The following is a 22,500-nucleotide window of genomic DNA, read 5'->3' on the forward strand; positions in this document are numbered from 1 at the left end:
GATGATATGAATAAATGAATGCATGCATAGATGAAATGAATGAATGAATGAATGAATGAATGAATGAATGAATGAATGAATGGAGTAAATTAAATAGATGAATGTATTAATGAATGCATGAATGCTTGAATAAATACAATGAATGAATGGTTGTATTAATTAAATGTATGAATGTATAAATTAATAAATTAATATGTGCATAAATTAAATGAATGAAAAAATGAATGCATGCCTAGATGAAATGAATTGATGAATGCTTGAGTAAATTAAATGAATAAATGTATGAATGAATGAATGAATGAATGAATGCTTGAATAAATTAAATGAATGAATAATTATATTAGTTAATTGAATAAATGTATGAATTAGTGAATGCTTAAATAAATTAAATGAATGAATAATTGTATTAGGTAAGTGAATAAATGTATGAATTAGAGAATAAATACATGCTTAAATTAAATAAATGAATGATTGAATAAATGCATGCATGAATAAATTAATGCATGCCTAGATGAAATGAATAAATGAATGCATGCATAGATGAAATGAATGAATGAATGAATGAATGAATGAGTAAATTAAATAGATGAATGTATTAATGAATGCATGAATAAATGAAATGAATGAATGGTTGTATTAATTAAATGTATGAATGTATAAATAAATGAATTCATATATGCATAAATTAAATGAATGAATGAATACATGAATAAATGAATGCATGCATAGATGAATTGACTAAATGAATAAACAAATGAATGAATGAATGAATGAATGAATGAATGAATGAGTACTTAAATAACTGAATATTTAAATGAATAAATGCATGCATAAATGAAATGACTAAATTCCTGAATGAATGCATGAATGCTTGAATGAATTAAACTAAAAGATGCATGAAATAATGAATGAATCAATGCATTAAACGAATAAATGTATGAATGAATGCATGAATGCTTAAATAAATGAAATGGATGAATGTATGAATTAATGAATGAATACATGCATAAATTAAATGAACGAATGAATGAATGAATGAATGAATGAATGAATGAATGAATGAATGCTTGAGTGAATTGAATGAATGAATGTATGAATTAATGAATGCGTGCATGCATAAATGAAATGAATTAATGCATGAATGAATGCTTGAATAGATTAAAGAAATTAATGAATGCATGTATAAATTAAATGAATAATGAATGCTGACCTCTGCACGTCGTTGACCAATCGCGTCTGCAGCAGCAGGTCTCGTCTGGGCAGCAGGTGATCACAGATCAGATTCTGATTGGCTCTGACAGCGACTCCGTTACACACACACAGAGAGCAGAGGACGTCCAGAATCTAAACACACGCAAACACATTCAGACAAATTATGACTGTTCTCAAACACACACAAACAAAACAGGACGCACGCACGCACGCACGCACGCAAACACATTCAGACAAATTATGACTGTTCACAAACGCATATACACACACAGAGGATGTCCAGAATCTGAACACACACAAACACACACAAAACATTAAGACAAATGATGACTGTTCTCAAACACACACACACACACACACACACACAGAGTTTCCTTGAGTTGCCAATAAGGCACTTTGTACTTCATAAGTCTTATTTCTGAGATGCGCAAACACATGCACGCACGCACGCACACCTTGTGGTTTCTGCCGTGTTTGTAGAGCAGAGAGATGATGGTTTTGATGTGTCCTCTCTGGATGATGTTCAGAGCTTCAGGACTCTCGATCAGGATACAGTGAAGGACCTCCAGAATCCCTGAGAGAAAACACACATACACACACACACACACACACACACATCAACATGCATCTTACAGCAGGCCTGCTCTAACCTCTGCTGGTGGAAACATTTATTTATTTACTTATTTTCATTTATTATTTTATTTATTGTTTACTTTTTAAAAGCAATATTTGAAGTCTCTTTTGCTATACAGGACTGCAATCAGGTGATCAAAACTACAGTGATTTGAATCACTTTGAAGATGTGATTTGATCCTGAGATGTAAATCTTAATTTTGAGCATTATTACTTCAGTCTACAAAATCAGCATGATCTTCCAGAAATAATATGAGGATTTGATGATCAACAAACCTTTTATTTTATTTTCAAATATATTTAATATATATATATATATATATATATATATATATATATATATATATATATATATATATATATATATATAAATAAATTCATTCTTTCTTTTTCTTTTCAGCTTATTCCCTTTTTTTTCAGGGATTGCCACAGCGGAATGAACCGCCAACTTATCCAGTATATGTTTTACACAACGGATGCCCTTCCAGCCACAACCCAGAACTGAAAAACACCCCGCCACACACACACTTATAGACTACGGTCAATTTAGTTGATCAGTTCCCCTATAGCGCATGTGTTTGGACTGTGGTGGAAACCGGAGCACCCGGAGGAAAAGCACGCCAACACAGGGAGAACATGCAAACTCCACACAGAAACACCAACTGACCCAGCTGAGATTCAAACCAGCGACCTTCTTGCTGTGAGGTCACAGTGCCAACCATTGAGCCACAATCAATAAAATGACATGTAAAGGTAAATGAAATGCATGTTTAATCACCATCATCTGTACAAAATGTTTTGGCACAATGGAACAAATATTATATACAAATGCTGCGATTAAAAACAAAAATAGAGCTGTCTTTCAAAGAGGGGGATTGAGCAAACAAACAAGCAAATAAATAAATAAATAAATAATAATATTATTTGTTTAATATATATATATATATATATATATATATATATATATATATATATATATATATATACGAATAAATAAATAAATAATTGATACATAAATAAATAAATATTCAAATAAATAAGTTAATCAATTAAAAATGTATTAATTACTTAATTAACAAATAAACAAATATATAAATATATAAGTAAATAAACATAAATAAATAAATAAATAAATAAATAAATAAATAAATAAATAAATAAATAAATAAATAAATAAACTGTTTAATCCTCATACATTTAACCACCAAATAAAATTTATTCTGAGGTTATTTCTCACTAATGTTTTTTACTCTGCGCAGAAATCCAGCTTGCACTGCATTTGGATGATCTATAGTGTATACAGAAAGTTCAATAGATCTGCTTTAAGCTAAAACTGAAATATTTTAATACTTATTAGGGATAGATATAAATAAATATCCCTTTTGATCAATTGAATGCGTCCATGATGAATTAAAGTATGAAGTTCTGCCAAAGTAAAAGCTTTTCACACTGGTGTACCTGAGGACGACTCCAGCCGCTCCAGTTTGCTGACCAGCCAGTCCAGTTTGTGTGAAAACTGTGTGCAGTTGTTGCGGTTTCCTCGAATCAGAGCAGCTGCGACACACACAGGGGGAATTATGGGTAATAATGCAACTCAGCAGCGCATACACACACACGCATGTAATCTGTAAAATGTAACTGTAATACATTATATACTTATTGTATACACAGCAAATTCATCAGAGTTAAATTCTCGGTGTTGAAGCATTTGAGAGTAAAGTGTTGACGTTAAAGAGTTAGATTTTGATAAATGAATATAATAAGAGTTAGAATTGATTTTATTCAGTGCGAAATCAAGGAGTTATCTTTTCAACACTTGGTGGTGTTATTTCCAACATCCGGGAATTCATGCAGCCCCAGTCACTGAAGAATTTTCCAGACGCCATTTTCCATCTGAGGTTTAGAACAGCAACTGGTGAGTCAAACTACCTAAATGTTGGTATTTTACTGACTTTCTTTAAGGAAATACAGTTGTAAACATGTTGTTAAGTTAATAACTTTAGAATGGAGTGACAATTTTAAACTTCTGCGGTTCATTCATGGTCGTTTGTGTATCTAGCTTAACTGCATTACTATTGACTTCTTTTCAAGAATGTTTTTATATATGCTCACGCATACATAGTGCATAAAAAAATCAAATGTACATGTTCAACACATTTCTGTCACGCTTAATGCCATTGTGTGCGTTGTTACCCATATATAAAATAAAATGGACACTTCTCCTTTAATTCCAAGCAAACTAGCGAGGGAATCCCCGGAGCCGCCTACTCTGCCCGGATGCTAACGGCAACACAGGACGGTTTCCATAAGCTCTGGAGAGTTTCTAAAACATATCTGGTGAGTTAATGAACATGCTTACTTGTAAAAGGCTTCCTGACTGAAACAAATGATTGTTTGTTATTCGTGTACGTTAATTTGGTTATTTTAAACACCGCGGCCCTTTTAAACTGGTTCATTCGTGGCCGTCCATATAACGTTACCGTTAGTCCATAACTTAGACTCGCGTGATAACGTACGCTTGAATTATATTAAGTGTTGACAACCATTAAAGTCGGAATGTTAACATTAATGTCTTTAAATGACCGCGTTTGCACTTTATCAGACATTTAACGTTACAGAAGTCTCCCGGAAGTTGCGGGACTAACGTTAACGTTATCCCGCAAATGCACAGAGACTCCCAGATGCCAAAGTAGATGCCCGCAAATGAATGATAATCTCCCGGAAATCGCGCGTCTCCCGCCCGGTCATTAAACACTTTGCACGCCCCTCTCCACCGCATCCCTCCCAGCTCTTCAGGTACGTCGCGCGCAAGTCACCCCCACCGCTCTTTAGGTACGTCGCGCGCAACTCATCCCATTGCTCTTTAGGTACTCATCTCTCCCGCTACCTCCCGCAAATCAACTCTGTATCCCCCGAAAATGACTTTTCCCAACTCGGGATGTCTGACGTTAGTAAGTTAGGCTATTTCTGTTGTCAGGAACATCTTAGTCAAGCTTTTTCTCCCGCATGATATTGTGCTTAAAACTATAGGCTAAACTTAGCATGTACTGTACACAACATTTCCGTTTTATTAGTGCGTTGTAAACAGCCACCTGTCTGTAAAATTAATCAACTGATTCATATTTGAGCAGCCTAATGATGATACAGGTTTGATTTGTAGATTTATTATCAATAATCAACATCTGAATCAAAAGATATCTGAAAAAGTGTGAGGCATACTTTGTGATGTTCATCTGTCTTTTTTTATCTGAAGGTTATGCATATGTGTTAGATACTAATGTGTTGTTGTTTTTTAACAGCCACAGTTCTCTGTACAATAACACAAGACCCTGTGACGGTGGCTGATTAGAGACGGATGGTGTATTTCCAGAGTTGGTGAAATGACTAAGCACACCTTCTTGGTCATATGAGGTGATAATAATGAAGGTATGTTTAATAAAGCTCTGTATTTGTTTCACAATAACCTGAGAGGGTATTAGAGCATTAGAGAATAACAAATGACATGAAGGTGATAAGTTTTGTATTGTGGGTGAACTGTTACTTAAACAATGTTTTGCTCTGCTTTGCACTTTTCCTCTTCTGCTTATCCTAATATTTTAGATTATATTTGGACCTGAAACATCTGCTAGACTCCAGGAAAGGTGGCGTCAATACTGGACCTGAAAGGGCCTAACAAGTTGAATCTGGTAAAGAAACACGCACACACACGCACACACACGCACACACACACACACACACACACACACACACCCACGCACACGCTTACAGAAAACTGTAAGTTTATGAATATTTTTTACACTGTGGCCAATATTTTGGGGAAGTCAGCATCACTAAATGATATAAAAGATTTTAAGCTCCTCTAAATTTTGCTCCAAGTGTTGTGTTAAATTGAGGATTCTGGACAGACAGCTGCCTGTTTTTCCAGTTCTCGTCATAGTGGTTAACCTAATTGTTTTTGGAGATCCAACAGTGATATATGTGTTTTTTCTACTTTTCCATATCCTGTCACCTTAACCAGCAGGGAGAGTCAAGTTGTGGATCATCATGAAGATTTTCAAAAGGTGAGTTTAGATTTCTTGAATGTTTTATTTACTTTAAATGTTCTTTTAAATATATCATAGAATTTGATTGCAATTTGTTTTCAAACATTTTTCTTAGTCATGCTGGAATCTTGAAGAGTTCTTAGATGAGCATCACCCTACAGTATATCCGTGCATCAGGAACCACCAGACGAGCGATCAGCAGCTACTACATCGTCATGGATAAAAAGGTCATCCTGTGGCTGGGAAGCACATCTTTCACAGGACATGCTTGATGAGATTTCCTAGCTCCAGTTTGTTTTCACACAAGTTTACAGCATTTATACCTTCATTTAAACTGCTGTGTTTGATATGGAGGACCAAGGAAACACCAGAAGTGAAAGATTTGCACGCCAAGTTGTTTAAAATGTAATTTCAGAAGAAAACTATGCGTTCAGAAGAAAACTATGAGTGACGATATATTGAACTTTCAAATTGCTCTGATGAAACATCAAGTTTGGACATCATATTTTGTTGATACTGTCTGTACTAATAAAACATTTAAAGCATATTTGACATTGTTGCATTTTAAAAATTGAATGAATTGTTGAAGTTGTGAATGTTTTCAAATAAAATGTTTTTTATTTTGTAATTTACAGTCTTTTTGACCTTTTTACCATATTTACACTCAAGAGAGTTGAATAAATTAACAATATATTACACCAGGTGGTGTTAAATATAGTTACATTTTTTAACTCTGCCCTGAGTTAAAATTAACCCTTACTTCGGTGTCAATGTGCCAACCCTTTTGAAAGTGTTGATTTAAGTCTGTTTTGAGTGGACCCCATGAGACACTTTCAAAGTGTTGAAATTAACACCCATAGAGTTGTTTTGGGTCCCCATATTTTGCTGTGTACTTATAATAATTTTATATATATATATATATATATATATATATATATATATATATCGTATCATAAAATGTAGTTAACTTTAATTACAAGTACTTGATTATTGTAATCTGACTAAGTAGTTCAGATTACACTCAGTGATGCTCTTACCCAGCAGCTCGTACAGCAGGTTGAGGATGTCTTTCCAGGCGGCTCCAGCTTCTTCTCCTGCACATTCGCTGAAATGAGCCGCACTGTTGTAAACACTCAGCCGGTCGATGCAGTTGGACACCAGAGACAGCATCCCCTGCAAAACAAATCTAAGTGAAACTGAATCCTGGATCTCTTTTGATAGTAACCTGTCAATTGAAGGCCAGATTTCATTTTTTCATCTTTAAAATGTTCCCAAAACTTTGACACCAATATCAATGTCCATTGTCCAATGGGGAAAAGTTTATTCTTGCTTTCATGACCTCTTGATTAGATTACTGTAATGCTTTGCTAGGTGGCTGTCCTGCTGGCCTAATTACCAAACTTCAGCTGGTTCAAAATGCAGCTGCTAGAGAGATTTCTAGAACAGAACCATGATCATATTACTCCAGCTCTTTCATCACTGCATTGGCTCCATATTAAATATCCTATATATTTTAAAATGTTTTCGACTACCTACAAATCCCTGAACGGCTTAGCATCCTCTACGCCACAGGTGTCAAACTCAGTTCCAAAAGGGCCGCAGCTCTGCACAGTTTAGTTCCAACCCTAATTAAACACACCTGATCAAACTAATTGAGTCCTTCAGGCTTGTTTGAAACCTACAGGTAAGTGTGTTGGAGCAGGGTTGGAACTAAACTGTGCAGGGCTTCGGCCCTCCAGGAATTGAGTTTGACACCCCTGCTCTACGCTCAATTAATTCTGGATGATTGATTATTCCCAGAATATCAGCATCAACTGTAGGCGGTAGATCTTTCTCATATCTGACAACTAAACTCTGGAACAGCCTTCCTAGCACAGTTTGGGAAGCAGACGCACTCAGTGTCAGTGTAGCACTACATTAAAGACACATCTCTCTGCATTAGCATACATATAAAACACACATGCTGCTGAAATCCAATTCCTCTAAAGCAGTGGTTCTCAAATTGTGGTACGTGAACCACTTGTGGTACGCGGGCTCACTTCTATTGGTACGTGGAGGAATCACTGAGTAATGAAAGAAATTAATTAATACAATTTTGAAAAATTACCATATTCGTTGTGACATCTCGGTCACTTGAGCGTCAAAATTTAACCCACAGGTTAGAAAAATGAGAAAGAACTGCAGCACAACGTGCTTGCGTATTCCAGGCATGCCCAGTTGAAAACACCTTAACTTTTTACAATGCCGAACCACGAGTCACATGACAAGAATCAACTGATCAGCTTCATACTTTATATAGAATATAACTTTGTTAGACTAATTTATCTCAAACACAGAACAACCCAAACACTGCAGTGCTTCTTAATTTTCTCCATTAATAGAACTCATATTAGCCAGTTAAACTCTGCTGCTATTTTGGGATTTCCGCCTGGATTTTGCCTACCCAGATTTAAAAGCTTCCTAAATGCAGAGGAGTAAATCCAAAAATTTGGTATCATTTTAGAGAAAACCCTTTAAATGTTTATAACACACTATTAAAAGTGTTTAAAATAACTGTATATGTCATCTATGTTATAATAAACACCTAAAAAAGAAGCGCTTTTTGTATTTTTGTTTTATAAACTCAAATTTGAAAGTGTCTCTTTTAGGTTGTGTGTGGTCTCGTGTGCTGTAAATAATGTTGGTGGATTCTGCACATGTCTGTAATCATAGGAAAAAAGAGAAATGTCTCCACCATAATCTATGCAAAAGTTATTGTGCTCCAACTGTTGAGAGGTGCTGTACAAGCCACAGGGAGCGATCATTGTTTTCATATTTCACTATTCTTTTGTTCGATCAAACATAATTCACTGTGTTTGGAGCACGTCAGACATATAAAAGGATTACTTATGCACATCAGCTCAACAACAGAGGAGAATGGCCCTGAAGCGCACAGCATAAGGTGAGAGATGACGGCTGTCTGTGCTATCTGGGGCTGCTTATTGATCATAAATGTATTGTTTTCACTTCTGCCCCATGGAAACAGCGCGATTCATTCAGCAACTGTTTGGCATATGAATATAATTCAGTAAAGAGAACGCTAGAATCGTATGAGCACCGGCAAGAGCTTTCATTTGAGTTATAACTTATACATGTGTCATATGAAAAATATGAAAATGAACCAATGTTCAACACCAAGCTCGGGTATCAAAAATACTGTGTTTTTAAGTGTAAATAACTTTTATACAGTAAAATAAAAACCAAAGTGATGCACATGTGCATAAAATATAGATTCTACACTTTCAAACGAAACCACTTACAAGGGTCTGGTGCAATGCTAGCCCTTTAAATCTGAAAGTGAAGTCGATGACGTCACGGACCCGGTACCAGGTCCGCAGAGTTTAAGCGGTTAGAGTGCAGCAATGTTCTGTCAGCTTGACATCCTCTGAGAAAAACGGGTTCCCTAGCAATCTACATACAAGTTTTACACATACGTCATATGTACATGCAACATGTATTTCAAAATATATCAAAAAATTGTATAAATATGAATATGACTTGTTTTTGAACTGTGGAGTTCTGTAGCTGCTTAATTTGGCCAACTTCACTGCTTTATTTCATTACTGGTCATTATGGTGGTACTTGGAGAGAACAATTTTTTCTTAGGTGGTACTTGTTGGAAAAAGTTTGAGAACCACTGCTCTAAAGGATTGTTAGTCCGCATTATTAGCCATGAACACTTCCCAAAAGACATCATAATGTGAATGGCATCTGCGCTTATGTTAGTCTGTTTTTATTGCTCCCAAAGTTTCCATAATCCTGGACCAGGCCGTATCCTGAGCAGCTGCTGTGGTGGTCATGGAGAAGTAGAGAGCATGAGACTGATCCCTGTAAGACCCCAGTGGCAGACGAGTCCTCGCACTGATCCTGAAGGAACAGCATGTACACCAGCTGGTGACCTCTCCCACCTGCAGCTTCTCCACGATGGACGTCCAGCGTTCTCCAGCCTCTGGCGCCTAGACTGCAGCTCAGCACAAGACGTTTGGCCAGAGGAGAAATGATCGTGCCCAACTGAGCCTGGCTTCTCTCCAGGTTTTTTAATTCACTTTGGTCAATTGGTGAAGTTTGTTCCTTCACTGGTTTAAGGACTTGTGGAGCTGCGCATGGATGGATTTGCTCTTCAGTGTTTGAATTTTCAGCAGTGAATATTAAACCACACTGAACTGAACTAAACTGAACTTCAACTCTGAAAACTGGACTGACACTGTTTCAGTTCACTAGAACTTCTGTGTTCAGCTGCTGCCACACAATCTACACTGTAAAAGTGCTGGAGAAATACAGATGAATTGAATCTCTGCTTCATCCGTGTCTGTCACTGACTGCCGTTTATCTGACATAACTCAGAAGAAACAGACACGCATGTGAGAACAGTGGGCGGAGACAGAACCAGCTCATTTGCATTTAAAGCCACAGGCTAACAAAACAGCTACACTTTTCTCTGACCCCAAAATGTGAGATGACACTTTACAGACACATTCTGGAGACACAAAAGACTAAATAGGATCCCCCTTTAAAATCCTGTAGTGTGGACTAGGCATAAGACGACCTTTAGTCTGGGATAGCCCTAGATCATTGGTGTCAAACTCAGTTCCAAAAGCTCTGCACAGTTTAGTTCCAACCCTAATTAAACACACCTGATCAAACTAATTGAGTCCTTCAGGCTTGTTTGAAACCTACAGGTAAGTGTGTTGGAGCAGGGTTGGATCCAATGACTGTAAAAAATATGGACGACGCTTCAGCCCCTTTTCCCATTGATCGCCTTGAGGGCAAAACGCCTGATTGATGGGCACAAACTGTCGCAAAAGACTGCTGAAATTGGAGCCTTGACATGCGCAGAAGGACTGTCTGATGGAGCCAGAGAAGGAGCCGCGAAAATGAGCGGAGTCGAGCTTCCAACCAAACACTTTATTTAAAATCAACCACGCCCCCCGAACTTCTCAGCTTGCGTTTGCTGTCATATTAACACAAATGGATGTAATAACGTTAACAAATATGAGGGTTTTATATATTCAATCGCGCCAGCTCCGGGCCGCAGCGCATAACCTACTTGCCGCGTCGCGGGCTGATTCCGGCTCGTATGCGGCAGCGCTCGGCCGCCGCATCTGGCTCGATTGACTCGGGCTGGAATCGGGCAGTGAGTCCAGGCATCCGGAGTAGGTCCAGCAGAGGTAGTCAGTCTGAGCTCTGAGGGGGAAGTCTCCGGCAGGCGAGAATCTAGCCGGAACTGGCCCGAGTGTATTTTGCTATCTGGGTGGTTAGGCGTGTATCAGCAAACTAATAAAGCCCTAAAAAAAGCCTTGACCTTAGCGAATAAACAGTGTTCCACCAGATCATGCATGTCAGAAACTGTAGTTTACTGCTGAACTCATTTTGTCATGGTAAAATAACAAAGAAATCGAATTATAACACTTCAATCTTCTGCCGAAGCTCAGACGCGCTGCTTTGAGAAACTGTCAATCACAGCTGTCAATCACGATGACACGCCCAGCATTAAATTACTGCTAAAAACAAACTGTTCACAAAAATGAAGATCTGCACCTATTTCAGCACAATAACCAGTGCCTTAATCCACCAGAACCATCTTTCGGGACATTTTATTGCAAGTGTAATTAATTTTTTTATTTGGGCTCAAGTCTCCTTCATTAACACAGAGGAGGCGGGCTTTATGACTTGTACTGCAGCCAGCCCCCAGGGGGCGATCTAAAGGCCGAGACCTTCACTCAAACGCAGGCTTGCGGCACACTTGGTTGGAACTAAACTGTGCAGGGCTTCGGCCCTCCAGGAATTGAGTTTGACACCCCTGCCCCAGATAATCTAACACATGAACTAGAGAAGCACTGGTGTCACCTCCTCCTTGAAGAGGTTCTGGCGGTTCTTGAGCGAGCGCAGTTTGATCTGCTTTTTCTCGTGCTCCAGCTCTGCGTCCGGCAGTCTGAAGTATCCGATCAGATCATTGAGCGTCTGCAGGACCTCCTCGATGGGGAGAGCCACACACACACGGTTCTTTACACTCAACCCGTCCAGATCTCTGCCAGAAAAACAACAGAACACCAGAGACGGTCAGCTTCTACACACATACTGAGCTAAACACACGCAGAGAGAGAGCAGGGCGTCAGTGCTCTAAGGACTCTTTAAAGAGCTGTATGACAGCATGTGTGTGTTGTGTGTGAACACTGTGGTCTGTGTGTTGTGTTGTTTGTTGTTCAGTTTGGGAGTTGTGTGGAGAGAGTGTTGTATTAAAATTGTTCCAAATTTATTAAAAATAAAAAAGCTGAAGAATCAGATGTACATCAGTATTCACAGCCTTTGCTCAACACTTTGTTGATGCACCTTTGACAGAGATTACAGCCTCAAGTCTTTCTGAATATGATGCCACAAGCTCTGCACAGCTGTCTTTGGGAATGTTTGCCCGTTCCTCTTTGCAGGACCTCTCAAGCTCTATCAGGTTGGATGGGAGGTGACGGTGTACAGCCATTAACAGATCTCTCCAGAGATGCTCAATAGGATTGAGGTCTGGACTCTGGCTGGGCCACTTAGAGACATTAACCGAGTTGTTGTTGTGCCGCTCCATTGATGTTGGCGATGTGCTTTGGATCATTGTCCTGCTGGAAGATGAAGCGTCGCCCCAGTCTGAGGTGGAGAGCACTCTTGTGCAGGTCTTCATTCAGGATGTCTCTGTACATCGCTGCATTCATCTTTCCCTCTATCCTGACTAGTCTTCCAGCTCCTGCTGCTGAAACACATCCCCACAGCATGATGCCAACACCACCATGCTGCACTGTAGGGATGCTGTTAGCCGGGTGATGAGCGCCGCCTGCTGTTCTCCACACGTAACGCCTGGCGTTCACTCCAAACAGTTCAGTTTGAGTCTCATCAGAGCAGAGAGTTTAGTTTCTGATGCTCTGAGAGTCCTTCAGATGCAAACTCCAGGCGGGGAGTGTCTTTCAGTCTGGCCGCTCCACCATACAGATGCCTGATTGGTGGATTGCTGCACAGATGGTTGTCCTTCTGTAAGGTTCTCCTCTCTCCACAGAAGAACGCTGGAGCTCAGACAGAGTGACCATCGGGTTATTGATCACCGCCCTGACTGAGGTCTTTCTCCCCGATCACTCAGCTTAGATGGCCGGCCAGCTCTAGGAAGAGTCCTGGTGGTTAAACATCTTCCACTGACAGATGATGGAGGCCGCTGTGCTCAGTGGAACTTTCAGAGCAGCAGAAATGTTTCTGTAAGCTTCCCCAGCCTTGTACCTCCAGACAATCCTGTCTCGGAGGTCTACAGACAATTCCTTTGTCTTCATGCTTAGTTTGTGCTTTGTCATGCACTGTCAACCCTGGGCCCTTATATAGACAGGTGTAGCCTTTTCAGATCATGTCCATCAGCTGAATTGAGCACAGCTGAACTAAAAATGAAGCTGCTGAAACATCTCCAGTATGATCAGTGGAGACAGAATGAACCTGAGCTCAGTTTAGAGCTTCACGCCAAAGGCTGTCAATACTGATGTACATGTGATTTTGCAGCTTTTTATCCTTAATAAATTTACAACAATTCCAAAAACTCTTTCCACATGGTCATTATGGGGGATTGTGTGTAGAATGTTGAGAAAATCAATCAATTTAATCCATTTTGGAATAAGGCTGTGACATAAACACATGTGGAAAGAGGTAAGCACTATCAACACTTTCCGGATGCTCTGTATATTATGTATTGTGAGTTGTGTGGTACGTGTGTTTGTCTGTTTTGTGTGTGTATTTTGTGTATACAAATGTATTGTGTTATGTTGTGTGTGCCTAATATGTTGTGTTTTATGTGTGTTCTGCTGTGTCTGGCGAGTTGTGTGTGCATTGTCTTCACTGTCTTGTATGTTGTTGTGTATTGTGTTATATGCATGTTGTTTTTGTCGTGTGTGTGTGTGTGTGTGTTTTGTGTGTGCCTGTTGTGTTGTGTGTTGTAAGTGTTTCATGTGTGTGTTGTGATGTGCAAATGGCTGGAGTGGAGCCATCGGGAGCACAACTCAGCTCACTCACGCAGAACACTCAACACATGTGAGAGATAAAAATAGCCAGACGTGTGTGTGTGTGTGTTTGTGTGTGTGTGTGTGCGTGTGTGTGTGTGCGTGTGTGTGTACTGATGCTCCATCTGGCAGCACATTGGGGGAGATTCATTCACATTTATATACACATCAAGGATTAATCAGTGACTGACTAATTATTTGTATCAATAGTCGATTAAGGACGTCATAGTTTTGATGAGCATACGACTTATGAGAAAACAAGTAGAGCAGATGTGTGTTGTGTTGTTTTGTGTGCTTACATTATGTTGTATATAGTATGTGCCATATAAGTGGATGGAGCTATTAATGACAGGGATGGGCTGATGATGAATGGGAGGAGCTACTAATCAAGGGGAGGGGCTGATGATAAATGGATGGAGCTACTAATGACAGGGATGGGCTGATGATGAATGGGAGGAGCTACTAATCAAGGGGAGGGGCTGATGATTAATGGAGCTATTAATGACAGGGATGGACTGATGATGAATGGGAGGAGCTACTAATCAAGGGGAGGGGCTGATGATAAATGGATGGAGCCGTTAATGATAGGGATGGGCTGATGATGAATGGGAGGAGCTACTAATCAAGGGGAGGGGCTGATGATTAATGGATGGAGCTACTAATGACAGGGATGGGCTGATGATGAATGGGAGGAGCTACTAATCAAGGGGAGGGGCTGATGATTAATGGAGCTATTAATGACAGGGATGGACTGATGATGAATGGGAGGAGCTACTAATCAAGGGGAGGGGCTGATGATAAATGGATGGAGCTACTAATGACAGGGATGGGCTGATGATGAATGGGAGGAGCTACTAATCAAGGGGAGGGGCTGATGATTAATGGAGCTATTAATGACAGGGATGGACTGATGATGAATGGGAGGAGCTACTAATCAAGGGGAGGGGCTGATGATAAATGGATGGAGCTACTAATGACAGGGATGGGCTGATGATGAATGGGAGGAGCTACTAATCAAGGGGAGGGGCTGATGATTAATGGAGCTATTAATGACAGGGATGGACTGATGATGAATGGGAGGAGCTACTAATCAAGGGGAGGGGCTGATGATAAATGGATGGAGCTACTAATGACAGGGATGGGCTGATGATGAATGGGAGGAGCTACTAATCAAGGGGAGGGGCTGATGATTAATGGAGCTATTAATGACAGGGATGGACTGATGATGAATGGGAGGAGCTACTAATCAAGGGGAGGGGCTGATGATAAATGGATGGAGCTACTAATGACAGGGATGGGCTGATGATGAATGGGAGGAGCTACTAATCAAGGGGAGGGGCTGATGATTAATGGAGCTATTAATGACAGGGATGGACTGATGATGAATGGGAGGAGCTACTAATCAAGGGGAGGGGCTGATGATAAATGGATGGAGATACTAATGACAGGGATGGGCTGATGATGAATGGGAGGAGCTACTAATCAAGGGGAGGGGCTGATGATTAATGGAGCTATTAATGACAGGGATGGACTGATGATGAATGGGAGGAGCTACTAATCAAGGGGAGGGGCTGATGATAAATGGATGGAGATACTAATGACAGGGATGGGCTGATGATGAATGAGAGGAGCTACTAATCAAGGGGAGGGGCTGATGATAAATGGATGGAGCCGTTAATGATAGGGATGGGCTGATGATAAATGGGAGGAGCTAATAATCAAGGGGAGGGGCTGATGATAAATAGATGGAGTAATTAATGAAGGGGAGGGGCTGATGATGAATGGAGGAGCTACTAATCAAGGGGAGGGGCTGATGATAAATGGATGGAGCTAATAATCACAGGGATGGATTGATGATGAATGGGAGGAGCTACTAATGAAGGGGAGGGCCTAATTATGAAGTGGCAGAGCTACTGGTGAAGGGAAGGAGCTGATGGTTACATATTCTCCCTCATAAGTGATTATTCCGCCTCCTGATGTTGAATGTGGTTATGCTCATAATATCGGTAGTTTGGTGTTGATTTCCCTAATTGGGCGACCGTTATTCATCGGCAAGGAAATGGTTTAAATATTAGTGCTCCATTACGACACTTAAGTGTATAAGTGCACAGCGTTTCATTTGGGACACAGAATGCTTTTATCAGTCAGACGATGTGTGTGTGTGTGTGTGTGTGTGTGTGTGTGTGTGTGTGTGTGTGTGTGTACCTGATGAAGCAGCTGAAGAGTCGTGTAGTGTTGCGGATGATGCGAGCGGCTCTCGACTCCTCGTGCTGACAGCGCTGTAACGTCAGACCATCATCCATGTGTCCTTCTGAATGCAGACACGCCTGAGAAACACACAGAAGATCAGCTGCTTATTGAAGAGATGTATCTGAAATCACCCTCATACCCTTAATAGTGCACTATTTGAGGGAGCAGCCATTTCTAGTGGTGTTTAAAACTATAACGCACATTCTGAAATGCACTCAAATCAATCCCACAATGCACTGCAATATGGAGTGTACAACCCATGTACAGAACATTCAAGAGCTAGAAAATAACCATAATGCACTGTGAGTTAGAGTAGTGGTTCTCAAAGGGTTGGTGGACAATGAAGGGGTGGGGGGGGTTGGGGGTCGCCTGGTGATTTCCATAAAAATCTATTTATGTTTATTAAACCATAAGAATGAACATATTTTATCCAAAACCTACTGAAGAGAAAAAAATAGTTGTCCATAGTTACTATATACTATATAGTAACTACAGTAGCTTATAGTAACTAGTTGTTTTGGATTGCGACCCCTGGGGTAATTACATTATAATAAAGACACAGCAATAGCATCAGATGCAGCAGATTGATTTTACAACACCAGGTTAAACTTTCTGACACATTTACAGCTCTTACATACATTTAAAAAAATTTAACAAAGAACAGACTTGGGTCTATTGGTGTGTGTGTGTGCGCCAATGCATGCAAGGTTTCTGTATTTATAACCACCTCAGAGGATAATGGGGCTCGCGAGTCACTGGCATTGTTATTTTGGGGGTCGCCTGCTGGAAAGTTTGGGAACCCCTGAGTTAAAGACCTGCAGTACCAAAATTTGCTGGATGAATCCGGGTGCAGGCAGAAAGTTTCTCATGCAGTGCAGGTTCCTGGAGAATACAATTACTTGGGGGACTCCCACAAAATGGAAATATTTTAATTAATTTACTTTAAAACAAATACTCTGCTAATTATCTCCTGCACAGAAACAAGAATGACTAAACATAAAAAACTTAGACTTATATGTTGTTTAATTAATTTATATTTGTAATGTGATAATCTTTAAGCTAAATAGTTAAAATGTGCCTTTTATTTATTTATTTATTAATAGGGATGCCTTTGGTTTAATGTTTGCACATTGCTGAAGGTAAAACAGGCAAACACATGTTCTGAAGGGCAAACACTTTTCTATTTGACCTCTTTAGAAATCAGTGTTTATTATTATTTTGTTTTATTACAGAATTATTAGCCCATTTCTAGCTCATTCATTAATTTTCTTTTCCGAGGCCGGGTCACGAGGGCAGCAGTTTTAGGAGAGAACCCCAGACTTCCCTCTCCCCAGACACTTCCTCCAGCTCCTCCAGGGGGATCCCGAGGCGTTCCTAGGCCAGCCAAGAGACATCCCTCCAGCATGTCCTGGGTCTTCCCCGAGGCCTCCTCCCGGTGGGACATGCCTGGAACACCTCCCTAGGTAGGCGTCCAGGAGGCATCCGAAACAGATGCCCGAGCCACCTCAGCTGACTTCTCTTGATGTGGAGTAGCAGCGGCTCTACTCCGAGCTCCTCACCCTGTCCATAAGAGTGCGCCCTGCCATCTCTAACTGTTCTGACTGTATTTCTATGTTCTTAAAAGCTCCTCATTGATGTCCATGTTTATTCATTCATTCGTTCTCTTTTCCGCCCTTTATTAATCAGGTATTGCCACAGCTAAATGAACCGCCAACTTATCCAGCATATGTTTTACGCAGCGGATGCCCTTCCAGTTGTAACCCATCTCTGGGAAACATCCAGACATACTCATTTCACACTCATACACTACGGACAATTTAGCCTACCCAATTCCCCTATAGTGCATGTGTTTGGACTGTTGGAGAAACCGGAGCACCCGGAGGAAACCCACGCCAACACGGGGAGAACATGCAAACTCCACACAGAAACACACACTGACCCAGCTCAAACTAGCGACCTTCTTGCTGTGTGGCGACAGCACTACCTACTGCGCCACTGCGTCACCAATGATGTCCATGTTCATCAATCCAATTAATGAACTCACATAAGCTGACACTTATTTGCTTGTTTGTTTTTCATCATTTGCATTAATGCATCATGTCTAAATGAACCTGTCAGCCAGCCAGCAGTCACTTTCAGGGATTTACACCTGCCTAACTTTAAATAGTAACAGTTCTTGACCACAGTGAGCTACAAAGATGAATGCAAAGAAGACACTTCCAGCTTTGCTATGGTCCATCTAGAGTTTCATGCTAAAAATATGAAGTTATACAATATTTCGTACTGAATTTAAAACATTACTTCTCACCTATAAAGCTCTAAATAATCGAGCTCCTGTTTATCTAACCAACCTTCTCTCTCGCTACAATCCAACTCACTCTTTAAATCTAAAAACTCAGGGCTTCTGGTAGTACCTAAATTAGCAAAGTCCACTAAAGGAGGTCGAGCCTTCTCATTTATGGCTCCTACACTCTGGAATGGCCTTCCTGATAAAATCCGAGGCTCAGACACACTCTCTCAGTTCAACACTAGATTAAAGATCTATCTGTTTAGTAAAGCACACACTCAATGCATCACCTAGCGGGTTTCCAAACAAGGTTCTGCATCTTGCTTATATACACTATGAACAGCAGCTACGCTAATTATTCTCTCTATCCTCTACTTCCACCTGGGGATACTCATCCCAAGGTCCTCAGACTATGCAGAGTCACTGATTCGATTCAAGACCAAGGTGATCCCAAGGTTTCCATAATCCTGGACCAGGCCGTATCCTGAGCAGCTGCTGTGGTGGTCATGGAGGAGTGGAGAGCATGAGACTGAATCCAGTGACGCTCCAGGGACAGACGAGTCTTCGCTGAGGCTGACTTCCAGCCTCCCTCGCTGAGACTGCAGCTCTGCACAAGACTTTTGGCCAGCGGAGAAATTAAAATGGTCTGAGTCTGGTTCTCTCAAGGTTTTTTTTCTTCACTCTCCTATCGGTGAAGTTTTTTTCCCTCTCCGCTGTCGCCTCTAGCTTGCATGGTTTGGGATCGGTAGAGCTACGCATCGATGAATTTGCTCTTTAATGTTTGGACTTTCAGTAGTGATTATTAAACCACACTGAACTGAGCTGAACTGAACTTAAACACTAAAAACTGAACTACCCTGATCCATTTACTATGATCATCTATGTGAAGCTGCTTTGACACAACCTACATTGTAAAAGCGCTGTACAAATAAAGCTGAACTGAATTGAATCATAAAGTAACAAGAAAGGAAAATAATACTGTGTTCAATATTTGTTTTTCCATATACAAGGAAAAAGATTAATGTACTATCCTAGAAAAAAACACGCCTTGAAAGCCAAGCGTCTCATGAGTTTACTTTTCTATTAGAGTTCTATCATGAGTTTATACTTTGTTAGAGATTTGTTTTTTCCATCACATCGTCTCATCTGATACTTGAAAATGTGCATAAACACAGGCTGATGAAAACCCAGATAGTAGGTGTGAGTCTTACTCGTCGTTTGACAGGTCCGAGTCGAGCTGATTTGACGTCCAGCGCCTGATAGGAGAGCCAGAGTCCCGTTGCCACATGCATAACGAAACACAGAGAGTCTCCATATTTGATCTCAGCGACTCCCATTCCCTCGATGTCCCGCTTCGGACTGCACTCCAACTTTTCCTGAACAAACACAAGATGGTGGTTTAATCATCAGACAGAATGACATTTAGATCTACAACACTAGTGGTGTAACGCATCACAAATCTCCCGGTTTGGATCACACGGCGGTTTTTGAGTGGCGGATATTTTGCGTATTTGCAAAAAAAAGGGAGACAAATGTCTTTTGCTTTCTATTTATTTCAGCACTGCAGAAAACTTGGTTTTAACAGACAGAAATTAGAGGCTGTCACTTTTTATAAAAATAAAATCAAGAAATAATCACCTGGATAAAAAAATAAAGTAAAATATTCACTATTGTGAAAAATGATCTTTGCTTCTTCTGTTGCTGATATTGCTAAATGTATAAATCTAACATTATAATCTTGTCCAACAAGGCATCATATTAATTTTTAGGTCTCATTTAACATAAAAGACTCATTAATTCACTCATAAAACATCATGTTTCATTAATGGATGTATCTTTTTGGAAGAATTACTCAGCGACACATGTTTGACGGTTGTTTGTCGCCACCTACTGGTTAAACAGTGTAATTGCTACAACTTTCAACAGCGTCACATTGCATTAAACCATGATTCTAACACATACCTGTCAACACTGGGATGTGAAAATAAGGGATATGCCCACAATAATAAGGGATTCCCCTTTAAAAAAAAATCCCCAAATTACACGTTATCTCCTGTTTTCGTTCTTAATCAGGGAGGTCGGTGTATTTTAATTTATGTTATTTTATTAGGTGTAGTTAGTTTCAATTGGATTATTAGTAGTGTGTACTTTTTGTTTGTTATTTTTCTGTGGGTTCACTCCAAGGTAGTTGGCTCACGATTTTTTTTTTTTTGTAACAAAAAAAAAAAGAAAAAGACAAAAAAAAAATACAAATAAAAAGGCCCGACACAGAAGGGTCACTAAAGTTGTAAGTCAGGGTTGTAACAAATGAAATTAAGTGTTTGAAGAACTTTAACTTAAGATTATAAAGCGATTTATTTTCTGCTGATGTATGGTCACAGCCACATCACCCTGCAGCCCAAGAGCGGTTACTCACTGAAGCTAAGCAGGGCTGAGCCGGGTCAGTGTCTGGATGGGAGAGCACATGGGAACACTAGGCTGCTGTTGGCAGTGGTGTTAGTGAGGCCAGCAGGGGGCGCTCAACCTGTGGTCTGTGTGAGTCCTAATGCCCCAGTATAGTGAAGGGGACACTATACTGTCAGTGAGCGCCGTCTTACGGATGAGATGTTAAACTGAGCTCCTGACTCTCTGTGCTCATTAAAAATCCCATGGCACTTCTCGTGAAAGAGCAGGGGTGTAACCCTGGTGCCCTGGCCAAACTCTCACCATTAGCCCTTACGATCATGGCCTCCCAATCATCCCCATCCACTGAATTGGCTCTATCACTGTCTCTCCACTCCCCCAATAGCTGGTGTGTGGTGAAGCACTGGTGCTGTTGTCCTGTGGCAGCCGTCGCATCATCCAAGTGGAGCTGCACACTGGTGGTGGTGTGGAGAGACCCCCCCTCATGATTGTGAAGCGTTTTGGGTGTATGGCCATACACAATAACTGCGCTATAGAAATACATATTAAATACGGTATTTCTAAACGTATTTAAATGTTACAATAAATGATTTACAATGTAAACCGAAAACCGTGACCAGAGAAATGTGATGCGAAGCGAATCGACAATTTTGTGAACCATCCCACTTCTAATTACTATGTTTTTTTTTTTATTACTTAATATTCGATGTCTCAATGCTATTGCGGTGATTAGTTTGTGTAATGTTGCCATTTCTAAATGCACTTAATTTGAAGTGAATGTTTTAAGTGATAGGATTGTGTTTTATTAAAGCTTAAGTAATCTACGGCCCCGTTTACACTGCCAGTTAAATGTGACCCAATTCCGATTTTTTTGCTCATATGTGACACAGATCGGATCTGTTCTATGAACACGCATGCATTCGAATTCGCATGCATTTGGATATTCAGAGATGGTTTCAGGCCTCCTTCATATGTGTAAATAAATCAGATATAGATCGGATATGTGACAATGCGACTGTCATGTAAACAGGCAGATCGGATTTATTAAGGCGTTCCGTTCTGTACAGCATTAAACTTGCGACAATGTGCTGCTTCTCCACGGTTTAATAACAGAAAAAAGAGCGTGTGTGGAGACGCCGACGCCGTAAACAACATCAGAGCAAACACAGAGGAGGAAAGTGGTCAGTCGCCACAATTTGCTCCCACCAGACCCGAGATCTCTCTTGTACCCATACATTCCTCTGAATGGTGGAGGACATTATACAGCATATCAACCACAAGCGCAAACTGCGATGACGGCCCTTTCCCACCTCCTCGTCAAAATCATTTTAAAGTCGGGTGAACTTCGTGTTGTAACTTTTGCTTTTTGTCACTATTAATACACAAACTGCGGGCTACACATACAATAACTTTATTCTCTCTAACACCAGTACGCACACAGGCAAAGACAATGGCTGCGTCCGAAACCGCCTACTACTCAGTAGGTACTGCATTTGAATTTAAACGTACTACTCGGCCGTTAGACAAGTGCGTTCCGTACAGTATGAATGTGAAAAGTATGAATGGAATTCGGACGTACTACATCAGCCATTTTGTCATGGTCACGTGACCTACGTGCGTC

At 40.3% G+C, this 22,500-nt stretch overlaps 1 protein-coding gene and 1 long non-coding RNA gene across 5 annotated transcripts in view; one reads left to right on the forward strand and one right to left on the reverse strand.

Moving 5' to 3' along the window:
• Positions 1-22,500, reverse strand: part of LOC101884734 (ryanodine receptor 3) — a 253,838-nt gene that overhangs the window by 163,088 nt on the left and 68,250 nt on the right. For all 4 annotated transcript variants that reach the window (XR_015512842.1, XR_015512843.1, XM_087289686.1 and 1 more), the window contains exons 11-17: positions 19,688-19,852; positions 16,145-16,266; positions 11,775-11,955; positions 6,926-7,061; positions 3,304-3,399; positions 1,668-1,786; positions 1,211-1,344 (exon numbers count right to left, since the gene is read on the reverse strand). Coding sequence is in view for 2 of the 4 variants with exons in the window: in XM_087289686.1 (XP_087145812.1) it covers positions 1,211-1,344; positions 1,668-1,786; positions 3,304-3,399; positions 6,926-7,061; positions 11,775-11,955; positions 16,145-16,266; positions 19,688-19,852 (953 nt within the window). In the remaining 2 variants the exon portion in view is untranslated. The remainder of the gene's footprint in view (positions 1-1,210; positions 1,345-1,667; positions 1,787-3,303; positions 3,400-6,925; positions 7,062-11,774; positions 11,956-16,144; positions 16,267-19,687; positions 19,853-22,500) is intronic.
• On the forward strand, positions 4,096-6,516 carry LOC147839856 (uncharacterized). Its single transcript, XR_015513995.1, has 5 exons — positions 4,096-4,182; positions 5,145-5,271; positions 5,446-5,531; positions 5,864-5,906; positions 6,004-6,516. It is a non-coding gene; the product is annotated as an uncharacterized LOC147839856 (long non-coding RNA).

This window comes from Danio rerio, chromosome 17 (assembly GCF_052040795.2).
Source record: "Danio rerio strain M-AB ecotype USA chromosome 17, GRCz13ab, whole genome shotgun sequence".
Classification (NCBI taxonomy): Eukaryota; Metazoa; Chordata; class Actinopteri; order Cypriniformes; family Danionidae; genus Danio; species Danio rerio.